Source organism: Diabrotica virgifera, chromosome 8, assembly GCF_917563875.1.
Source record: "Diabrotica virgifera virgifera chromosome 8, PGI_DIABVI_V3a".
Taxonomy (NCBI): Eukaryota; Metazoa; Arthropoda; class Insecta; order Coleoptera; family Chrysomelidae; genus Diabrotica; species Diabrotica virgifera.
The window spans coordinates 1029211-1054291 of record NC_065450.1 but is presented as its reverse complement, the minus strand read 5'-3'; the positions used below and the strand labels follow the sequence as shown (position 1 = coordinate 1054291).

At 35.0% G+C, this 25081-nt stretch overlaps 1 protein-coding gene across 15 annotated transcripts in view; it reads left to right on the top strand.

Annotated features, from left to right (window-relative positions):
* Positions 1-25081, top strand: part of LOC114337883 (prominin-1) — a 940102-nt gene that overhangs the window by 368310 nt on the left and 546711 nt on the right. For all 15 annotated transcript variants that reach the window (XM_050658571.1, XM_050658567.1, XM_050658566.1 and 12 more), the window contains exon 9: positions 21507-21645. In XM_050658571.1, the coding sequence (XP_050514528.1) occupies positions 21507-21645 (139 nt within the window). The remainder of the gene's footprint in view (positions 1-21506; positions 21646-25081) is intronic.

Genomic DNA, 25081 nt, shown 5'->3' with positions numbered 1-25081 from the left:
TATATATATATATATATATATATATATATATATATATATATATATATATATATATATATATACCTCCAAATTATAACCTAGAAGAACAACATCTTGTAAACCTAATAAATCAGGTACCTAATCCAAAATTTATACTGGGGGATCTAAATGGACATAACACTAACTGGGGTTCCTTTAAAACTACATCTACCGGAAAAAAGATTGAAAATATAGTGAACACGTTAAATCTTGCAATACTAAACGATGGTAGTAGCACCCACTTAAACTTATCGACAGGGACATTTTCTTCTATAGATATCTCACTTTGTACGTCCACTCTTCAAATAAATCACAATTGGTACGTAGAAAAAGACTTATACGGGAGTGATCACTACCCGATTTTAATAGAAAAACACTTGATTAAATCTACGCCAGTTAAGCCTGATCCGAGATGGAGGTTAGACAAAGCTGACTGGGGCCTTTTTCAAGAAATTATCCGTAGTGAATATTCAATGATTTGTTTAGATAATACAATAAACGAAATAATTCTACAATTCAATAAAACCATAACCGAAGCAGCTATAAAAGCAATAGGAAAAACAAAGTTCATTGAAAGAGATAAAGTTACTCCCTGGTGGAATGAAGAATGTAAAGAAGCTATTAAACTAAGTAAAACAGCTCTTCAAAAGTACAAAAGACACAAAAAACTAGAAAATTTAATCGAACTTAAAAGGAGCAGGGCTAGAGCCAAACTGGTTACCACAAGATCTAAAAGACAATCCTGGATAAAATATGTAGAAACGATAAATAATTACACACATGTATCAAAAGTTTGGAGGAAAATAAAGAAGATAACAGGCTCGAGTTCATATGAAGGAATAGATTCATTAGAATTAGACAATAAATCATCTACAACAGACCATGCAGAAATCGTAGAAAAAATAGCCGAAACATTCGAGTTAACATCCTCAAATTCTATTTATGATAAAGATTTCCTAACATATAAAGAACAAAAAGAAAGTATTCCTATCAACATAGTAAACAATAATGAACCTATAAGTGTACTTATCACAATCAGAGAAATAAGACAGATGTTAGATTCTTTAAAGGACACATCTCCAGGTCCGTATGACATTCCAGCTTCTTTTCTGAAACACCTACCTGAAGAAGCTTTAGAAATTTTATTAAAAATATACAATCGTATATGGACTAAACATGAATTTCCCAGATTATGGAAATCCTCTATAACTATTCCCATCTTAAAACCTAATAAACCACGAAACAAAGCAGATTCTTATCGTCCTGTCTCTCTAACTTGTGTCATGAGTAAAGGCGGAAATACATATGCGCTCTGCTCGGTGTGCGAGCCGCTCGCGCGCAGCGTATTCGTCAGATTAGTACGTGTTTTTAAGTGACGCACAAACGGCACGCACACGGCGCACCACGATCTAAATTCTGTCGGTTTTTCAACAAACGCTTTGATGGTTCGCAGTACGTATTTGGACGGGTTTGCGAGTGGTTTGTTGGTTTTGGCGCGTCTGAGTTGAATATTTGTTAGTAATGGAATGGTCGGAACTGTCGGAAGGAAATATATAACTTATTGATGTTTACCGTGGAAAATCATTATTGTGGGATCCTCAATAAAGAACCATTTAATTTAAAGAAACAACTTAAATTCGATCTGAACGGAAATATAAGCTGAAATAAAAAATATACATGCGGACCAATGAAAAAAACATTAGTTCATTGTTGTACTAAAAATAACATGTTGTATTAAAAATAAGATTTACTATTTTATTTAGGCATAAGCCACAATTCGAGTTTGAAATCAAGTTTATTTGACCTTTCGACTTTCACTTCGGAAATAGTTATCAATATCAAAAAAGCATTCATAAGCAGTTATGTGTCACCGGAAAGCGAAATAGGTAACGCACAACTTGGAGAACCTATAGTTTTCTAACTTCATGTCTGGTGAAGCAACGCAGTTGAAACAAGCAGATATATTATAATAATTGTGTCACCGGAAAGCGAAAAAGGTAAGGCACAACTTGGAAGAGCCTATAGTTTCCTAACTTAGCTTCTGGTGAAGCAACGGAGTTGGAACAAGCAGATATATTATAATTGGGTCACCGGAAAACGAAAAAGGTAACGCACAACTTGGAAGAGCCTATAGTTTCCTAACTTCGCTTCTGGTGAAGCAACGGAGTTAGAACATGCAGATATATTATAATTGGGTCACCGGAAAACGAAAAAGGTAAAGCACAACTTGGAAGAGCCTATAGTTTCCTAACTTCGCTTCTGGTGAAGCAACGGAGTTGGAACAAGCAGATATATTATAATTGGGTCACCGGAAAGCCAAAAAGGTAACGCACAACTTGGAAGAGCCTATAGTTTTCTAACTTCGCTTCTGGTGAAGCAACGGAGTTGAAATAAGCAGATATATTATAATTGGGTCACCTGAAAACGAAAAAGGTAATGCACAACTTGGAAGAGCCTATAGTTTCCTAACTTCGCTTCTGGTGAAGCAACGGAGTTGGAACAAGCAGATATATTATAATTGGGTCACCGGAAAACGAAAAAGGTAACGCACAAGTTGGAAGAGCCTATAGTTTACTAACTTCGCTTCTGGTGAAGCAACGGAGTTGGAACATGCAGATATATTATAATTGGGTCACCGGAAAACGAAAAAGGTAAAGCACAACTTGGAACAGCCCATAGTTTCCTAACTTCGCTTCTGGTGAAGCAACGGAGTTGGAACAAGCAGATATATTATAATTGGGTCACCGGAAAGCCAAAAAGGTAACGCACAACTTGGAAGAGCCTATAGTTTTCTAACTTCGCTTCTGGTGAAGCAACGGAGTTGAAATAAGCAGATATATTATAATTGGGTCACCTGAAAACGAGACAGGTAATGCACAACTTGGAAGAGCATATAGTTTCCTAACTTCGCTTTTGGTGAAGCAACGGAGTTGGAACATGCAGATATATTATAATTGGGTCACCGGAAAACGAAAAAGGTAAAGCACAACTTGGAAGAGCCTATAGTTTCCTAACTTCGCTTCTGGTGAAGCAACGGAGTTGGAACAAGCAGATATATTATAATTGGGTCACCGGAAAGCCAAAAAGGTAACGCACAACTTGGAAGAGCCAATAGTTCTCTAACTTCGCTTCTGGTGAAGCAACGGAGTTGAAACAAGCAGATACATTACAATTGTGTCACCGGAAAACGAAAAAGGTAAAGCACAACGTGGAAGAACCTATAGTTCTCTAATTTTGTTTCTGGTTGTAGGAACAAGCAGATATATTATGGTAGGGGAGCAAAGTATGCTAAATTTGCAGTCACTCGAGCGCTTTGGGGACCTATTGGGCTGTGATTATTAGGTCCTAAAACCAAAAAAAGTTAAGTAAAATTTTCCATTTTAGTGGGGACTTCCCATTTTTTAATTTAATTTTCCATTTCCTACAATCTTTTTTCCGATTACAGCGCCAACTATCCATAATTAGAAAAAATGTTTCGAATAAAAGTAGTTTATTTTTATACAAACGATCCAAATCTGCAATAAGAAATGGGGGCTACCACTTAAGATTTTAAAGTAAGCCCCCCACCTCACCTCTGTGGGGGGTCGTGTTTGGAACCATTCGACAGATTTTTTAAAAATATTGTTAAAGTGTATTTTGCAGTTTTTCGATATGATGTTTATTTTGCGAAAGATCGCGGGATTTGTATTTAAAATTTTAAATTTACTCCCCCCCCCCTCTCCGTGGGGGTCATGTTTGGTATTTTTCGATAGATTTTTGAAAAACATTGAACACGTAGTTTTTAGTTTTTCAATCTGACGTTCATTTCGCAAAATATTCGCTTTTTTTTGTGAAACTTTTTGACTCACCCATTTCCGTACACCCCGCTCAAATCGTCATATTTTTGAAATATAGACTCTTTTGCATGTACTTAACTCACCTAATCTTAATCTGACAATTTCGAGTATTTTTAAGGATAGATTTTTTTTTCGGGCCCACCTGAACGAACCCCCCTGTGTTAAGAGCCAATAGATGGTGGAGGTACATCTGCAGGGTACAACGTTTCTCCCCATATGATAATCTGACGCGCTCAAGTAACTGCAAAAATCCCCGCTTGGGCTCCCCTACCATTATATTTGTGTCGCCGGGAAGCGAAAAAGGTAGTTCCCGAAATGTTCGCAAACTGTGGCTTATTCCACATAAAATAGTAAATTGCATAAGATGACACAAGAAAATAGTTTCAGAATATGTAATAACAAAATAAGATGTAGTAGAAGTACAGGACAGAGACATGATTATCTACAATTACTAAACGTTCGTATGTTTCCGCTGGGTCGTCAAAATGAAAAATTTTAACGAACAATAACCGCGCCTCAAACACGCGGCGCTCACACGGCGCGGAGTTCGCGGCGCGGATATGTATTTCCGCCTTAAGCTTTTAGAAAAAATTATAAATAAACGTTTATTGTGGTGTCTGGAAGAAAATAACCATCTGATTAATGAACAATCTGGATTTCGTCCTTTAAAATCGGCCACCGACAACTTGGTAGATCTAGAAACGCATATTAATAACGCCTTCTGTAACAACCAGAAATGTATTGCAATTTATTTTGATTTGCATAAAGCATTTGATATGGCTTGGAATCACAAAATAATATCAACACTGAAATCATGGGGTTATCAAGGAAATATACTCGATTTTGTTAAAAATTTTCTCCTAAATAGAAATTTCAAGTTAAAAGTAAACGCCTCAGGGATCAGTGATCAGTCCGACGCTTTTTCTTATAGCTATTATGTTTTTTTTTATTAAGTGCAAATTTACAATCTGCTCCAATTACGACACAGAGTATTTAGCAAATAGTAGCAAAGTCTTTGCCCTCTCCCATATATTTCGGTCAAAAAGTGTCCACCGAAATACAAAGATGAGAATCTATAAAACCTTAATTCGACCAATAACATGCTATGGCAGTGAAGTCTGGGTGCTGAAAGAAACATCCAAAAACAAACTCGACACATTCGAAAGGAAAGTACTTAGGAGAATACTAGGACCTGTGAGAGAAAACGGAATCTTCAGAAGTCGATACAACAACGAGCTTTATCAACTTTATAAGGAAACGCCCCTGTCAGATTTCATTAGATTACAAAGATTGCAATGGGCCGGACATGTGATAAGAATGGGAGAGGATAGGCTACCAAAACGAGCACTGAATGCTAGAATGCAAGGAAAGAGACCGGTTGGGAAGCCACGAAAGCGCTGGGAAGACACAGTAAACAGCGACGCACAAGCCCTTTTAGGAGTCCGTGTATGGAGAAGAGCAGCCACAGACAGGCAAGGGTGGAGGCAAAAAATAAAGGAGGCCAAGGCTCAATTTGGGCTGTAGTGCCGTAGAAGAAGAAGCAAAGTCTTGAATCCTGGCATGCTTTGGGCACCATCCATCGATGGTTCTCCAATACACCTAATCAGTTAGGTCCTCTGGCCATGTCCTTTTCAGTCTTCTTCCCACAAGTGGCTGCTGGTAGAGTTGTTGAATAGTTTGACTTTCATGGGCGAAATTTCTTTCTTGTGCTTTGTTTGCCTGTAGTTTAATAACATCTTCGATGAATGGTATCCCAAGGTCATTATGGATAGTTATATTGGAAACGTACCATGGTGCATTCGCTATCATGCGCAGCGTCTTTGATTGAAAAGTTTGCAGTATTTTAGTGTTGCTCGGTTTGCTGCAGCCCCATAACTCTATACCATAACTCCATATCGGCTTTAGAATAATTTTGTATAATAATACTTTGTTTTCTAATGATAACTGGGATCTTTTACCTAGCAGCCAATACATTTGTCTGACTTTTAAATTTAGTTGAGCTTTCTTGGTTTTGATATGGTTCTTCCATGTCAGCTTTCGGTCCAAATGGAGTCCCAGGTACTTGACATCTGATTTTAAGGGGATAGGAATGTTGTTAATATGAACCTGTGGACAGTCGATTCTTCTTGTTGTGAACGTAATTTGTGAAGAATTTTCACCGTTTACTTTAATCTTCCATTTTGTTAACCATGTTTGAAGTGAATTTAAATAGTTTTGCAGTTTGTTAGAAGCTCTATCTGGGTTATCGTCTGATATAAGGATTCCTGTATCGTCGGCAAATGTGGCCATAGTAATGTCATCATTAGCAGGTATATCAGCAGTGTAAAGGAGATAAAGGAAGGGACCGAGGACACTACCTTGAGGTACTCCGGATTGTATAGGATGATATTTGGAAAGTGAGATGTTTACTTTGATTTGGAAAAATCGCTCGCTCAGATATGATTTTAATATCAGGTATATTTCATTAGGCATATTCTTTTTCACTTTATACAACAGGCCTTTATGCCACACCTTATCAAATGCCTTTTCCACATCAAGGAATACTGCCGCACACATTTTCTTTCCGTCTAAAGTTTCTTTTATATAATTTACAATCCTATGGCCCTGCTGTATTGTTGAGTAGTTCTGTCGAAAGCCAAATTGATGGTCAGGTATTAGGTTATTTATGTTTATTCTTTCGAGAATTCGGACTAAGAGAAATCTTTCGAAAATTTTTGACATTATTGGTAGAAGGCTTATAGGACGATAGGAGGAGGGTTCTGTAGGCGGTTTGCCCGGTTTCGCAATCATAATTATTTGTGCGTATTTCCATTGAATAGGAAAGTGACACAGTCTTATCATGCTGTTATATACAATAGTTAGCAGGACTATCGCTTTTCTAGGCAATTGCTTTAGTACATCACCATTAATTAAGTCATAACCTGGAGCCTTATGAGGGTTTATTTTATTTATCGCCTTCCAGATCTCTGTTGGTGTACATGGTTTCAGTGGTAGTGATAATTGACAAGGAGCGTCGAGAAATGTGTATACTTCTTCATCTTCAGCATTGACTTCTGTATGTAGACTAAATACCTGGGCGATGTGTTGTGCTAATGTGTTTGATTTTTCTTTATCAGTTTTTGCCCAGCTTACATCCGATTTTCTAATTGGTGGAATAGATGCTATTGGTCTCTTGAATTTTTTGGTCGCTTGCCATAATGAATGGTCATTAGGTGTTAGGTTGGAGATGTAATATTTAAAAGTCTCATTACGGGCCTGGATTAAAGCTGTACGCAGTTGATGTGTTAACCGATTTAATTGTGTTTTATCCCGGGGATTCCCTGACCGCTGCCATTTGGCTCTAGCTCTTCTTTTTTCATTTAAAATTTCTTTAATATGTAAAGGAATGTTATGATCATAAGTGGTAATTTTTTTATCATCCGGAGTTGACTTCCATGCAGCATCTTGTATTACTTCTGTTAAATGTTGCACTGCTTTTTCTATTTCATGGGGTTCTTTAATTCGATGTTTTAAGTTTATATTTGTGTTAATAATAGCTTGAATTTGTTCCCACTTGATTCTTTTATTGCAGAGTTTTGCCACAGGTTCCTTCCATATTACAGTTGTACTTAGTGTTATGATTATTGCGGTGTGATCTGAACTTAAATCAAGACTGGGTTCTATTTTGTAATGTATATTTGAGATACCTTTGATAACGGCAAAGTCTAGCAGGTCAGGAATCCTGTTTTGATCGGTCAGCCAATACGTTGGCTGTCCTGTCGAAAGGAAGTTTAAATTATTTCTCTGCGAGCACGCCAATAAATTTCGACCCTTTGGTGTTATAAGCTTCGATCCCCATACGGTGTGTTTGGCATTCCAGTCTCCAGCTGCTATAAATCGGGGTCCTAGTTCTTGAAAAAAAGTCTCGTATTCTTCAATTGATATTGAGTGTCTAGGAGGACAGTAAATTGCTGCAATGGCAAGTGGCCATGTAAATGTTTCTATTTTTAGTATGGTTCCTTGTATTTTAGGTGTGGCGTAATTTTGTAGGAAATAGTGTTTAATAGAAGATTTAATAATAATTGCTGTTCCTGCGTGAGCAGTTCCATCAGGATGATGAGTAAGGTACGTTGTGTATAAAGGGATTTTTACTACTGTTCTTTCGGTTGAGTGTGATTCGGAGATGAGAAGAACATCTAATTTATTTACTTTTAAAAATGATGTGATTTCCTGTACATGGTTTGGTAGCCCGTTGGCATTCCAGGCGGCTATTCTAATTGATGGAGCCATTAATTCGTTATTTTACTAATGACTTTTGTTAGCATGTTCAGGATCATGCTATTTTGGTTCAGAAGTTGATTAAATAGATTTTTGAATTCATTTAAGAAGCTTGTCATCATGTGTGTTAAATCTTCACCATTATTTGGTCTGTTGATGTTTCCTGAGGTTACTTGAGCATAATTGATTCCATTATGCGCATATTGTTGAGTCATTTGGTGCAGTGCTGGATTGAGATTTATGTATCCTTGTGTGTTTCTAGGTCTAGTTGTGTCGTTATTCCTGTTCTTTGCTTTTAATAAGTCTCGATAAATAGTGCAGCCTTTATAGTTCGCTGGGTGGTTGCCCTTGAAAAGAGTACATGTTGCAGGTGTGTCTTTCGGTTTTGTGCAACTTTTGGTGTCGTGTGATCCTCCACATTTAACACATTTATAAGGTTTATAACAGTATGACTTGGAGTGTCCGTAAGCCTGACATTGAGTGCATTGCACAATGGTGTTCTTGTGTTTCGGAGCTTCTACTCTAATTCTGGTATTGTATATAAATTCCACATTAAAAACTTTATTATTGTTGTTTTTTGGTTCCAAATCGATGAAAAATAATGGTAGGGGCTCTTTTGTTACTCTGTGCCGGATATTTAAAACATTTCTGACTCTGTGGCCTTGCCTTAATAATTCAGATTTTATTTGCTCTAAGGGTATAGAATGGTGTAAACCTCTTAGGACGACTCTATATGCTCTTTCTTGTTTGAGTTGATAGCTGTGGTGTACTATTTTTCTTCTCTCATGTAATTTATTATTTTCCTATAAGAATCAGGTGTTCTAGCATTTATTTTAACAACATTTTCAGGAAGAGTGGTAGTATAATATGTTTCATCTTCAGTAACTTGCGCTATAGAGTCAGTCATTGCTTTGTAGTCTATTACTCCGTAAACATAAATAGGAGGCGGCTTGGGATCTTTCGTTTGGGTATTTGGGTTGTCATCGTTTCTTTTACTGGTATGGATTTGGCTTGTCTCTGCGTTTTCTTCTGAGAGAGTTTGAAACCTATTAGATGTGCTTACTGAAGCACCTTGCTCAGTAGTTTCTGCTATTTTTCTACGTTTTCTTTTTGATCTCGACTCTTTTAGTTGTTGCCACGGACAAACATTTGCATCACTTTCCATGTTTTCATCGTCACTTGATGAGGACGGTAGGGAATAATCTATTCCTTCTTCGAAAGTTTTTGAGTGTATCTCTGGCTGTGGAGGAACTGAGTTTTGGCTCATTTGAGGTTAAAAGGATAAATTTTGGAAATTAGATGGATGAGTGTACATATTTGGAAGAGGTGGGAATTGATTTTGATAATAGTGCATCATGTCTGCTGATACAGAGTTGTGTTGTTGCATATATTGATGATTTGGTTGCATTGGTATCATTATATTTGAGGGTTGATTCATTTGTGCATTATATATATTGTTGACTGGACCGGATCCGTTCCCATTTCCAGCCAAAAACATTTTTATAAATGGATGACTATTATTTCTTGTCTAGTGCAATTGAGTCGCACCCAAGAATAATAAAATAAAAACATTCGAAAATAAATTGCTGATAAAAAGTCTATATAGTCTTTGTGTAATTCTAATTCTAATTAATAGTCTATTTGGACACATTGAATTTGGCAAACACTTACCCAGCTAGTGGATAGTGTAATGTTCTTGCTGGACCACTTTCACTATTTTTAAACTATGCTAATTCACTATTTTTGAGGTATTAGTACGGAATCGCTGATGTTTACCATGTAGTGGGTCAACTGCACAGTATATAGCTATTATGTATAATCAAATCAATGAATAAACCCATTCAAGCCAGATTATAATATGCTGATACTTACTTTCCGTGTCCGGAACACCAACAACTTTAAATTCTGTATTTCCAATGGTTGGCCACATAGATGGCCCTGTCATTTGCTATAATTAAGTCTTGTTCTGTGCAGGTCTCTCTCATCTCTGTGCATGATAGTAGATGCCGGCTGGTCTGAACCGCGCCACAGTCGCAGGTATCGTCCTCCTGGTATCCCCATTTTTTCAGGTTACTAGCACAACGTGAAACGCCGGTTCTTAGTCTGTTTAGCGCTTTCCAAGTCGGATACGGTAAATTGTGTCCAGCAGCCATTTCCTCCGAGGGAGGAAAATGTGTCGCAGTAGTTGACGCTTGTAATAGGTGTATTCGGCGCGTCTCTGGCGCTTCGGGGATGGATCTTGATGTTTTCAGGAAGCTTTTCCGAGATCTTAGTCTGCTTGGCTGAGTTTGGTGGTCATATAAGGGGTGTCTTCGGTCCGTCTCCTGCTTTTTCCGTTCTACCTCTGACGTGACCTTTCTCCTGATTGGTGGTGGAGCAATTCCAGCAATGGGGTATACCTCTTCGACAGGTGTCGGTTTCAGGCAACCCGATATTATACGGACCGTTTCATTTAGAGCCACGTCGACGTTCTTTGCGTGAGCAGAGTTTGCCCATACTGGTGCTCCAAACTCCGCGGCCGAAAAACATAATGCCAAGGCAGAAGTGCGGAGAGTGTGTGGTTGTGCTCCCCATTTTGTATTAGTTAGCTTGCGGATGATATTATTTCTGGCACTTACTTTCTTCTTAACATCTTGACAGTGGTATCGGTAAGACAGAGTTCTATCCAGACGGACGCCAAGGTATTTTGGCGTCTTGTTGTGTTCCAGCATCTGACCACGCCATTCCACCTCCAGCGACCTTCGGGCATGCTTGTTTCTCAGGTGGAAAGCACATACCTGGGTTTTTGTGGGATTGGGTTTCAGATGGTTTTTATCATAGTATAGAGCTAAGTCTCCCAGGGCATCTGTCAGCTTCACTTCGACTTCATTGAAGGTTCTTCCCTGAGCTGCCACCGCTGTATCATCAGCGTAAATAAATTGCCTTGTTTGTTGGTGTATGGGTTGGTCGTTGGTGTATATGTTGTATAGAAACGGCGCGAGGACACTTCCCTGTGGTAGCCCATTTTTTGGTCCCTCCACCGACTGTTCTTGGACTGGAGCGTTACGTAGAAGCGTCTATTCTGGAGGAGACATTTCACTAACCTTGTTAGTCGGAAGTCCTTTGTAGTTTCGTAGAGTTTTGCGAGTAGCCGTTGATGGTTAACTGTATCATAGGCGGCAGTTAGGTCTATGAACGCTACTCCTGTTATTTCCTTCCGTTCAAAACCATCTTCAATATGTTGGGTGAGATTAAGAATTTGACTGCAGCAGCACTTTCCGGGTCTGAATCCTGCTTGTTCTGGAATAATTTTAGTCTCCACATATTCTGCGATCCGGTTCAGTATCATTCTTTCAAAGGCCTTGAAAAGGTGGCACAAGAGAGATACAGGTCTAAAACTCTTTGTATCCGCCGGATCCTTCCCTGGTTTTAAGAGGGCTACCACTCTAGCTTTTCTCCAGATTTTGGGGATTTGTAATGTACGGATGCAGCAATTCATCATTTTTACGAGCCACTCTACGGTTTTTAGTCCAAAGTTCTTTATTTGCTCTGTTCGTATGTCGTCCAGGCCAGCCGCTTTATTATCTTTCATTTGATGGATCGCGCCTCTCATCTCCTCTAGACAAAAAGAGGTACCTAGAACATCTCTTTCTTCGTCGATATTCCGTTGAGCTCTCACCTTGTTCTTTCTTGATGTCGTCTTACCGTTCATTAGAAGATGATGGGCTATCTGATCGGGTGTGACTTCTGTCATGTTGACTGCCGGAGCAGCGGGATCGTTGCCAAGATTCCGAATCAGCTTCCAGGCACGTCTGCTGTTTTGTTTCATGTCCAGACTCGTGACCAGCTTGCACCACCTTTCCGTTCTGTTGGCGGATATCGCATGTAAAATTTAATATGTTGATGATCTCATAATATTCTTAAAGGGAAATAGGTCTGGATCCCGCGTATGAAAAAAAAGTTGATTAATAGCAAGCTGAAAATTTGTTAATAGCTTGAGGGCGTCTAGTCGGACAAACTTTGATATATGGGAACACTGGAACAGGGGAAGTTTTAATTGTGGAACAGGTTAAAAATTTGGAACGGTCAGACCACGAAAACGGCACATGTATTTTGTCCGACAGAACAGACTTAAACTCTCCGAACAGAGATTAAACTCTCATGCAAAAATCAGACTGCTATTTATCACCAAATGGGCGTTTTAATGAGTGGAACATGTAGAATATGTCAAATGACAGGAATTATGATGGGTGATAAATAGCAGTCTGATTTTTGCATGAGAGTTTAATCTCTGTTCGGAGAGTTTAAGTCTGTTCTGTCGGACAAAATAAATGTGCCGTTTTCGTGGTCTGACCGTTCCAAATTTTTAACTTGTTCCACAATTAAAGCTGCCCCTGTTACAGTGTTCCCATATATCAAAGTTTATCCGAATAGATACCATTAAGTTCTTAACAAATTTTCAGCTTGCTATTAATCAACTTTTTTTTCATACGCGGGATCCAGACCTAAAACAATATACAGAGTATGGCCAAATTACTACAAGATCAACTCGATAAATTTATATCTTGGTCAAAAAAGAGTGGTTTTCAATTTGCTTCATCCAAAACTCGCTGTTTCCTATTTTCAAAGAGACCAAAGCAGATAAAGGAGATACCTACTTTAAAATTTGGAGGTCAGAGATTCGAATATGTAGAAACAATTAAATATCTAGGTCTAATATTTGATCAAGCTTTAACCTGGAAAGAACATATTAAATATATTTCAGCAGCATGTCAAAAAAGACTAAAGCTCTTGAAATGTCTTTCTGGTACAAACTGGGGAGCGGACGGAAGGACTCTACTCACATTATATAAAAATCTGATCCGTTCCAAGATTGATTATGGATGCCAGGCTTACTCATCTGCTTCAAAAACAACTCTAAAAGTTTTAGATATCGTACAAAACAACGGTCTTAGAATAATATGTGGTGCATTTAGAACAACTCCTATTATAAGTATTCAGGCCGAACTCGGTGAACTACCTTTAGATTTAAGATGACAGGACTTAATACTCTCATATGCAGTGAAGCGGTACTCTTCACAATGTCACCAAACTATTTGCTCTTCAAGTATTCAGCATACAAAAACTCACATTCCCTTTCAAGAAAAATGCAAACGAATCATAAATGAACTACACCTTTAAGTTCCCAAAATCTATCCTAGCAAAATACCAACTCCCCCTCCTTGACTAATATCTTCTCCTCATTTAATAATGGATCTAGTGTCAGAAAATAACAAAGAAACCAATCGTCATATAATTATTTCTAAATATCAAACCTTAATTTCTCAATTTTCCTCACTCGAACAGTTACTCACTGATGGATCAAAGACTAAATATTGTGTAGCATCTGCCTTTATAGCAAAGAATGAAATAAAGAAATATAAACTAGAGGGAACAAACACTATTTTAACAGGAGAATTCTTTGCGATATATAAAGCCCTATGTCATGTTAGGAAAACTTCTCAAATTAACTTTCTCATAATTACGGACTCTTTAAATTCTTTAGATATCATCTCTAAAATCTATTCTCCCCACCCTGTGGCCAAACTCATAAGACAAGAATTGCAAAAACTAAATCACAAAAATGTTGCTTTCCTGTGGGTTTCATCTCATATTGGAATCGCTGGAAATGAACTGGCAGAAAAACATGCTCGAGAAGCCTTAGAGGACGCAACTATAGAGATATATCCAACAACTCCAGCGTCAGATCTCAAATCATATTTCCACAGCAAAATAGTTGATATTCTTGTTCTCATGATCATTTTTCAGTGCGTCATTAATTATGACGTCATATACTGTATTGGGTGTGTCGAGACTTATTTCATGTAATTATTGACGAATCTGACATATGCCACAATCGTACTTAGCCATAGGTGAAAAGCTTGTGGAATTAAACTAATTAGTAATTTAGTAGATTTGGTTTTTACACAATATGTTAACATGTAGGTATTTTTTATAAAGGGGAATAAAATTAAAAAGTAAACAATATTGTTAATTAAATTTATAAATATGGAAACATTAAAAAATGACACAAAACTGTCCATAAACTGTGTTTTTATCTTCTTCTCTAGGTGCTGTCTCCGCTTCAAAAGTTAGCAATCATCAGAGAGATCTTTATTTCTGAAACAGCGGCTCTAAATAATTCATTGTTATTACATCCAAACCAGTTCCTAAGGTTCTTCAGCCATGAGTTACGTCTCCTTACTATGGATCTTTTTCTTGCATAATGACCTGGAGTATTAGATATACATCTCTCATCACATGTCCCATATATCTCAGTTTTCTTCTTATTTGTTAGTTTTCGTTCCTTATGCGTAAGTCTTATTACCTCCACGTTGGCTATTCTATCTACTCATGAGATATTTAGCACTCTTCGGTACAAATCGAATGTCTCTAGTCTCCTCACGCCAGTGACTAACTTTTAACGAACTAAGTTCTAAACCAAAACACAAAATAATGTACAAAGACGTTGTGAAACACAAGTGAAGTCGAATTCGAAATTTCAAAATGACAGGTACACAAAATACTGACCTGAATAATAACCGTCACTTGACTCTTTGACACTTCTAAAAAATGGCCAAAATGGACGAAGTTTTTGTGAAATGTTCGTAATACGTGTATTTGATTGGCTAGAGAAAACGCGCATTCTAAATATCAACGAATAAAAGGTAGGTTAGGAATAGACATCTTATGCATATAACCATTGTAATGCTGCATTATTTTTGTGTTTAATCACGGAGCTACCGCTTTTTCCGTCTCATCTAACTTAATGCATTAGAGAGAAATCGAAAAACTGTGACGCACTGAAAAATGATCATGAGAACAAGAATATATGGAATAGCAGATGGCATGAAAACCAGAAGCAGTTATTTGAGATAAAACCAACATTTCAACGATGGTCTGATAATTCCACAAATCGATTTTCCCAAGTGATCATCTCGCGATTGCGGCTTGGTCATAGCCGCCTCACGCATGGTCATCTGATGACACGAGATCCTCAACAGGAGTGTTATGCTTGTGAGACCCCTCTGACAATAAAACACCTTCTAGTGGAGTGCCCGTTACACAGTGCGGAAAGAGTACAATTCGGAATCCCGGAAGATTTGAAAATACTATTCTCAAAGTGCGGTTCCAAAGTGATCCTTCAGTACTTAAAAGCAATAAACTGTTTATATAAAATTTAATTGTAGTATTCTATAGTTATTATTATTGTTAACAAAACTATCATTTTCACTAATAGCCGTACAGGCTGATGCGAGTTTGTAAATAAATAAAAAAAACATACCAGGAATAACTTTTTAAAACTGTTCAAAAATAACTGTTAATTTAGAATTTTAAATAAATAACGTATATAAATTTAAAGAATACTAAATACCTACGTTTAAGTATATGTATTTTATTTCAATTTATGCATAAAATACACCTAAAGCACCTAAATTATTTAATCTTGAAGTTTAAACTCTTGACAAAACCACATTCATAGAAAAAGTACAGTGTACAACACGACATGAGAAAATTACATATTTCTTCCTCGCTTGATTTGCGGCACTTGCCTCGTGCCTCGGCTCGTACCAACAAACTTCTGCGCTCGTAAGAAATATGCCTTTTTTCTCACTTGTTGTAAAATATACTATTTTCTATGGATGCTATACAATGTGCAACTTCTCTCACCACTTACATACATTCAAAACGAACAATTTCGCAGGCAGTGAGAAAAGTCGGCCATTGCAGTGAGAAATATTTTTTCTCACGGGTTCTCCGCCAGTTTAAATACATATGATCGTCGTTTCCATGGTAACATGCACAATACGAACACAATTAATGTTGTCAAATAAAATGTGTTGAAGCAAAACTTACCAGGAATAACCTTTTACTCTGGGCTAATTAGCAAAATTCATGGAAAAATAATTGATGGATTCGACCGTTACTTGATGGAAGTTCATTTTATCTAACAATAAAACACTGAAAACGTTTGTTTTCTATACTTCCACAAAATTTATTATAACTAAGTGACTACACCTGTTTCGGCGGGGTGCCTTTCTCAAGTGATAATAGTTTACAATGTGTTTGCCTTTTTAAGTCTTCAACTGAAGAGGTTGAGGAGTGGGGAGCTGTTTGTCTCGAGTTGGTCATTCAGAATTATATCTGTATTTTTCAGATTATTAATTTCCATAGATTCTAAAAAAGATAGTTTAAGGCCTTTATTTTGAATATGTAGAATTTGAAACTCTTCATTGAAAGAATGATTATGATCTAGAAGGTGAAGTGCGTATGTAGAACTGTCTGTTTTTCTATTGTTGAATGCCCTTTTGTGTTCTGCTATCCGTTTGTCAAAAGTTCTGCCAGTTTGACCGATGTACGTTTTCGGACAGTCACCACAAGTTAGTTTGTACACACCACTCTGTAGTTGCTTTCTCTTTCGGCTTTTATTGTTCTTAATATATTTGCTTAAGTTGTTGTTAGTTCTGAAAGCTGGTGTTATTCCTTTCTTTTTTATGTATCTGGCTATCTTTGTTGTTATCTTGCCAGTATATGTGAGAGAGCAGAAGGTACTGGGTTCTTTCTGTGGTGGTGGATACACTAATTTCAGGGCTTTCTTATGGAGTTTTTGGTTTAAAATTTTGTTAACTGTTTGTTCGTTGTAGCCGTTGTTTACTGCTATTTGTTTAATGATGTTTAGTTCTATCTCGAAGTTATTTTTTGTCATGGGAATTTCTGTCAGTCTATGTATCATGCTATGGTAGGCTGCTAATTTGTGTTGTGTAGGATGGGATGATGAATTGTGTATAGTTGTGTCAGTATGGGTAGGTTTATGATATACGGAGAACTCATGTTTGTTGTGTAGTCTGGAAATCGTTACATCTAGAAAGTTTATGGAGTTATTCTGTTCTGTTTCTATTGTAAACTCAATATTATTATGAAGTGAATTAATATATGATAGAAATTGGTCAAGTTGTCTGTTAGTTCCTGTAAAGCATACTAGTATATCATCCACGTATCTCCACCAATATAAGAACTGTTTAAATACGGGATGTTTAGAAATTGTTGTTTCAAGTTGGTTCATAAATATATCTGATAGCAATGGGCTTAGAGGATTACCCTCTGATATTATGGGTAATCCTCTAAGCCCATTGCTGTCAGATATATTTATGAACCAACTTGAAACAACAATTTCTAAACATCGCGTATTTAAACAGTTCTTATATTGGTGAAGATACGTGGATGATATACTAGTATGCTTTACAGGAACTAACAGACAACTTGACCAATTTCTATCATATATTAATTCACTTCATAATAATATTGAGTTTACAATAGAAACAGAACAGAATAACTCCATAAACTTTCTAGATGTAACGATTTCCAGACTACACAACAAACATGAGTTCTCCGTATATCATAAACCTACCCATACTGACACAACTATACACAATTCATCATCCCATCCTACACAACACAAATTAGCAGCCTACCATAGCATGATACATAGACTGACAGAAATTCCCATGACAAAAAATAACTTCGAGATAGAACTAAACATCATTAAACAAATAGCAGTAAACAACGGCTACAACGAACAAACAGTTAACAAAATTTTAAACCAAAAACTCCATAAGAAAGCCCTGAAATTAGTGTATCCACCACCACAGAAAGAACCCAGTACCTTCTGCTCTCTCACATATACTGGCAAGATAACAACAAAGATAGCCAGATACATAAAAAAGAAAGGAATAACACCAGCTTTCAGAACTAACAACAACTTAAGCAAATATATTAAGAACAATAAAAGCCGAAAGAGAAAGCAACTACAGAGTGGTGTGTACAAACTAACTTGTGGTGACTGTCCGAAAACGTACATCGGTCAAACTGGCAGAACTTTTGACAAACGGATAGCAGAACACAAAAGGGCATTCAACAATAAAAAAAACAGACAGTTCTACATACGCACTTCACCTTCTAGATCATAATCATTCTTTCAATGAAAAGTTTCAAATTCTACATATTCAAAATAAAGGCCTTAAACTATCTTTTTTAGAATCTATGGAAATTAATAAACTGAAAAATACAGATATAATTCTGAATGACCAACTCGAGACAAACAGCTCCCCACTCCTCAACCTCTTCAGTTGAAGACTTAAAAAGGCAAACACATTGTAAACTATTATCACTTGAGAAAGGCACTCCGCCGAAACAGCTGTAGTCACTTAGTTATAATAAATTTTGTGGAAGTATAGAAAACAAACGTTTTCAGTGTTTTATTGTTAGATTCATGGAAAAGTTATTTACCAGCAATTTTATTGCTGGAATCGAATTATAAGATCCTATATATTAATAATATAGGTATGCAAAGTCCGCAGATAGTGTGCTACTTTTTTTATAAACAAAATGGCGCCGACAAATCGTATTTTTTTCAATTATTGCTCTATAACTCCCAAGATTTTAACTTTACAACCAAAACACCTTAATAAAACTTCACCGCAATTAAATTATGCATAGAGATATCGTTTTCACGATTTGCTCCGACGAAAATTTTCCTCGGAAAATGCGGGTTTTCCTAACAAAAACTCTAATTTTCAAATAAAGTTTTAAGTAAGTAATTATTAATCAATAATTAAATAACTTAGTGACATCAAAGCTTTCTTGGTATAGATTGTAATTCCAGAAGCCAGTGAAAATTAAACGAATATTTTAGCAACAATTCAATTGTTAATTAACAAATTACGATCGCAATCATAACCAAAATAATCATGATACATTGATCAAACTTATAAAGATTATAAAGATGAGATGCTTATTTAATATTTTATCGACAAAATATAAATTTTTCTTTTTTTTGCATAATCTTTAAATTTTGAAAAAAAAGATAGTTATAATACGCTGCTCTAATTAGTAAAGTACAAAGAAAGGTTATTTACCAGCAATTTTATTGCTGGAATCGAATTATAAGATCCTATATATCGTTAATATACGTATGCAAAGTCCGCATATAGTGTGCTACTTTTTTTGTAAACAAAATGGCGCCGACAAATCGTATTTTTTTCAATTATTGCTGTATAACTCCGAAGATTTTAACTTTACACCAAAAACACTCAAATAAAAATTCACCCCAATTTAATTCTACATAGAGGCATGTTTTTCCCGATTTGCTCCGACGAAAATTTTCCTCGGAAAGTATGGGTTTTCCCAACAAAATCTCGAATTGTCAAATAAATTTTTTAGGCCAGTAATTATTTATCAATAATTATATAGCTTGGTGAAATAAAAGCTTCCTTGATATAGATTATAAATTCAGAAGCCGGTGAAAATGCAACGAATATTTTAGCAACAATTCAATTGTTAATTAACAATTTACAGTCGCAATAACAACCAAAATAATCATGAGACATTGATCAAACTTAGACAGATTATAAAGGTGTGATGCCTATTTAATATTTTGTCGACAAAATATAAATTTTTCATTTTTTTGCATAATCTTTAAATGTTTTAAAAAAAATTGTAATAAACAAATTAACATTTCTCAGAAATTGTTTATTATATTCTAATTTAAAAATACTTAACATGCGTATTCCATAGGTCTTGAAAATGAATGCTTTAAAAAAATTTTCGAACCATTTGCAAAAAAGTTATGAAGCAGCAAAATAAATATACGAAATCTCCGTTGTTTATAATTTGTTTTAATTGTTTCAAAGCTTAAAAGTGAGTCTATGGTACAGCCTAATTACTCACAAACGATTTCAAAAATTAGTGCAGTGTTTATATTTTAAACAAAGATTAAAAATACTTTTTTTTTGTAATTTTTAGCGCAAACGTAGGCCTGATACAGAGTCGGAGCTAAAATGTTCACTCGAAGCGACTGACACGCAGCATGCATTATTTATTAAAAGTGTACATCACGCGGAAGGTCGTCGCTCCGAGTGAAAATTTTAGCTACAGTACTGTGTTACTCTACTTTCGCGCGTGTAAATTACAAAAAAATATATTTATAATCTTTAATTAAAATATAACCATTAAACTGATAATCGAAATTTTTTTGCAAATAATTAGCTTCTACTTTAAACTCAATTCTACGCTTTGAAAGAAGCGTAGTTTCTACGCTTTCAAATTTTTAAAAAAAATTTGAAAGCATTCATTTTAAAGATATTTAAAATACGCATTTTAGCTATTTTTTAAAATTATAATATAATAAAAACTTTCTACGAAACGTTAATTTGTTTATAACTATTTTTTTTTAAACATTTAAAGATTATGCAAAAAAATAAAAAATTCATATTTTGTCGACAAAATATTAAACAGGCATCTCATCTTTATAAGATTTCAAAGCTTGATCAGTGTATCATAATTATTTTGGTTATTATTGCGACCGTAAATTATTAATTAACAATTGAATTGTTGCTAAAATATTCGTTTAATTTTCATCAGCTTCTGGAACTATGAGTTAAACCAAAAAGGTTTTTAAGTCACCAAATTATTTAATTATTAATAGATAATTACTTATCTAAAACTTTATTTGAAAATTAAAGATTTTGTTGGGAAAACCCGCATTTTCCGATGAAAATTTTCATCGGAGCAGATCGGGAAAAACGCGTCTCTATGCAGAATGTAGTCACTGTGAATTTTTATTTGGGTGTTTTTGTTGTAAAGTTAAAATCTTCGGAATTATAGAGCAATAATTGAAAAAAACACGATTTTCGTGCACCATTTTGTTTATAAAAAAAGTAGCACACTATCTGAGGACTTTGCATACCTATATTATTAATATATAGGATCTTATAATTCGATTCCAGCAATAAAATTGCTGGTAAATAACTTTTCCCAAAAATGGCCTATTCTCCGATAATCAGCCCAGACTATTTTCAAAACTGTTCAAAAATAACTGTTAATTAGAATTTTAAATAAATAACGTATAAAATTTTTAAGAAAATTAAACACCTACAGGTATATTTATTTTATTTCAATTTGTGCATGTAATATACCTAAAACCACCTAAATTATTTAATTTTGAAATTAAATAATTAACTCTTGACAAAACCGCATAGGTACATAGAAAAAGTACTTTGTACAAAACATGAGAAAATGACATATTTCTCCCTCGCTTCATTTGCGGCACTCGCCTCGTGCCTCGGCTCGTGCCAACAAACTTTGCGCTCGTGAAAAATATTTCTTTTTTCTCACTTGTTGTACAATATACTAATTTTAATCGCATTATTTCTAAAAAGGATTATCCGAGAATTTTACTTTTTCTCTTTAAAGTTTTTATTGATATTTATCAATAATCGGTCTCTTAAGTCCACAAAACTTAATCATTAGTTTTATTTATTTTTTTAAACGTAGTACTAGCAATCCATGTATTTAGTTAATTTCTATTTGCGTTTTCAGTTGACAAGTGACCCCAAAATAAGGCATTTGGATACATTGGCACGAGAGGACAACTTCAATGGCAGCATAGAAGCGGCTCGCAAAAGTTTTGCGTCAGTTCCAGATCAAGTCGCCTTGGAGACAACTTCCTACATAACAGGTAGATTACGTGGTTCTTCAATTTAGGCCAGTAGATAAATAATATGGAGCATATAAAATAGTTGGAGAAATATAATATATGTGTATATTGTGTAATACTGACCTTATTGGGAGTTTTACGATTCTTTATTCTTTTATGAAAGTACAATTTAACATTAAAGATAAATTTTAAAAGTTAAAAATGTTAAAAGAATATATAAATAAATTTAAAAAATCACAGAATTTATGAGTAATTTTGAAAATTTAATAAATAATTTCGCCGTATTTATAGGCGATTAAAAATCATTTAGATTTTCACTATTTTAAATTAAAGTGTAAAAACCGTGACTATTACCTATATTTCTCTAAAAATAGTGCAGCCGATATGTGAAACAATTGTGCATTTAATGAAAGTATATTATTTGGACCACATATACTATACTATAAAGGTTCAAATTTAGATATGAGGCCATCTCAGATTTTTCCTTTTACAAAAATGGCGGGGATTCAAAATGGCGACTATACATTGTGACTAATAGCACGATAACTTTTGAACGAGACTTCAGATTTTAACCAAATTTGGTATATAGGTTCTTTTCTTATGTATCAGATCGAGGTCTTGAACCGGAAGAATTTGTTTACCAGAAGTTGTGTTTTTCCTGGTTTTTATATAAAAATATGTTGCTTTTTTCAATTCTTTCACCCTGTATGTATTAACTTTTCAAATAGTTTATACCACCATTGAAAAGAGCGTAAAAATATTTTTTAGGAAATATTTTTAACTTTTTAGTTATGTTACCAAACATGTATTAAATGCAAAACGTATCTTCACATGTACCTATATACGGCAGATTCGTGCAAATATTATAAGAATTATTGTGCATTTAATGGTAGAACCATATAATTTGGACCACACATACTACACTTATAAAGGTTCAAATTTAGACACGAGGCCATTTCAGTTTTTGTTCCTTTTACAAAAATGACGGGCATTCAACATGGCGACTATAATATGTGACTAATAGCACGATAACTTTTGAACAAAACGGTCTAGGTCTTGAACCGGAAGAATCGGTTTACCAAAATTTGTGTTTTTACTGTTTTCTTTTATGTAATAATATGTTGTTTCTTTTTCAATTCTTTCAGCCTGTATATACATAAATTTTTCAAAAAGGTAATAACGCCATTCAAAAGACTGTAAATATATTTTTTATGAAATATTTTGAACTTTTCAGTTGTATTAATTACCATTTAATAAATGCATAACGTATGTTCACATGTACCTATGGGCGGCAGATTCATTTTGAATGTCCGCCATTTTAGTAAAAGACTAAATCTCAGATGGCCTCATATCTAAATTTAAATCTTTGTATGCGTAGTATGTGTGGTTCAAATTATATGCTTCTACCATTACATGCACAATAATTTTTATATTATTATTTGCACGATTCTGCCGCACATATGTACCCACATGTGAAGATATATTTTGCATGTATTAAATGGTAATTAATATAACTAAAGGGTTCAAAATATTTTATAAAAAAATTTTTTATGCTCTTCTTAACGCCGGTATCACCTTTTTGAAAAATTAGTATATACAGGGCGAAAGAATTGAAAAAGAAACAACATATTTTTACATAAAAAAAAACAGTAAAAACACAAATTCTGGTAAACCGATCTTTCCGGTTCAAGAATTCGATATTATTAATCAAAAAAAGAACCTAGGTATATACCAAATTTGGCTGAAATCTGACATCTCGTTTAAAAGTTATCATGCTATTTGTCACATAGTCTCTTTTGAATGCCCGCTATTTTTGTAAAAGGAACAAAAACTGAGGTGGCCTCGTATCTAAATTTAAACCTCTATATGTGTATTATATGTTGTCCAAATTATATGCTTCTACCATTAAATGCACAATAATTCTTATAATATTTGCCCGAATCTGCCGCATATAGGTACGTGTGAAGATACGTTTTGCACGTAATAATTGGTAATTAACATAACTAAAACGTAAAAATATTTCTTAAAAAATATTTTTACGCCCTTTTTGATGACCGTATTAACTGTTTGAAAAATTTATACATAAAGGGTGAAATAATTGAAAAAAACAACATATTTTTACATAAAAACCAGGAAAAACACAACTTCTGGTAATCCTATTCTTCCAGTTCAACACCTCAATCTTATACATCAAAAAACGAACCTATATACCAAATTTGGTTGAAATCTGAAGTCTCGTTCACAAGCTATCGTGCTATTAGTCACATATGTATAGTCGCCATTTTGAATCCCCGCCATTTTTGTAAAAGGCAAAATCTGAGATGACCTCATATCTAAATTTGAACCTTCATATGTGCAGTATATGTGGTCCAAATTATATACTTCTGTCATTAAATGCACAATTGTTTCACATATCGGCTGCACTAACAAATTACCTGGTACGTATAGTTATAAAACTAATCAAACGATGAGTTAACTACCCATGTGTATTAAAACTTTTGGTTGCATTCTTCTTCTTCTTGACATGCCCATTGGCGGCGGCAATCTCTATCTTATTTGACGCAGTACAGAAAAGCTGCACAGATGTTGTGTTAAACCAGGTTCTGAGGTTCTTTAACCATGTTCTACTTATTCCTGGACCTCTCTGTCCAAATATTTTTCCTTGCAGGATGGCTTGTAGGAATTCATATATTATAGGGCTACGCCGGTCTGAAACAAGGACGAAGGACGACGTAACTGCAGAAAGCCAAATTTCTCAGGAGAGTAAAAAAAAAACTATTTTAAATATTTAAAATAGGGATTGAATGGGGAGTAATCGTCCAGGAGCATTGGTATGGCTTTTATTCTTACAATGATGGCTTTTATTTTTATCCCTACCGGTTCGAATTTAATTATTTTAATTTAATCCCCCTAATTTCCATCCCTATCCATAGTTGCGTCATTATTCATCGAAAAATTTTGAAATACATATTTAAAATAGTAATTAAATAAAGAATAACCGTCCAGGAGCATCGGTATGGCGTTTATTCTTATAGTGCAGAAGATGTGTGAAACAATTGTGCAGTTAATTATAGAAGTATATAATTTAGACAACATATACTGTACATATAAAGGTTCAAATTTAGATGTGAGACCATCTCAGATTTTGCCTTTTACAAAAATGACGGGGTTCAAAATGGCGACTATACATTCAGATACTTCAGATTTTAACCATATTTGGTATATAGGTTCTTTTTTATGTACTAGATCGAGGTCTTAAACCGGAAGAATCGGTTAATCACAAGTTGCGTTTTCTTTTTTTTTTTTGAAGTTATACTTCTTTACGCTCGATATGAGGGTGAATTTTTTTTTAATGGCATGGTCTTTATGTCATTCAGCCAGTCACAACATGAGTATTAGTGTCATGTGTAGTGTGTATGTTGAGTAAGTGTCTTGTTACTTTGCAAAGTCGACGTCA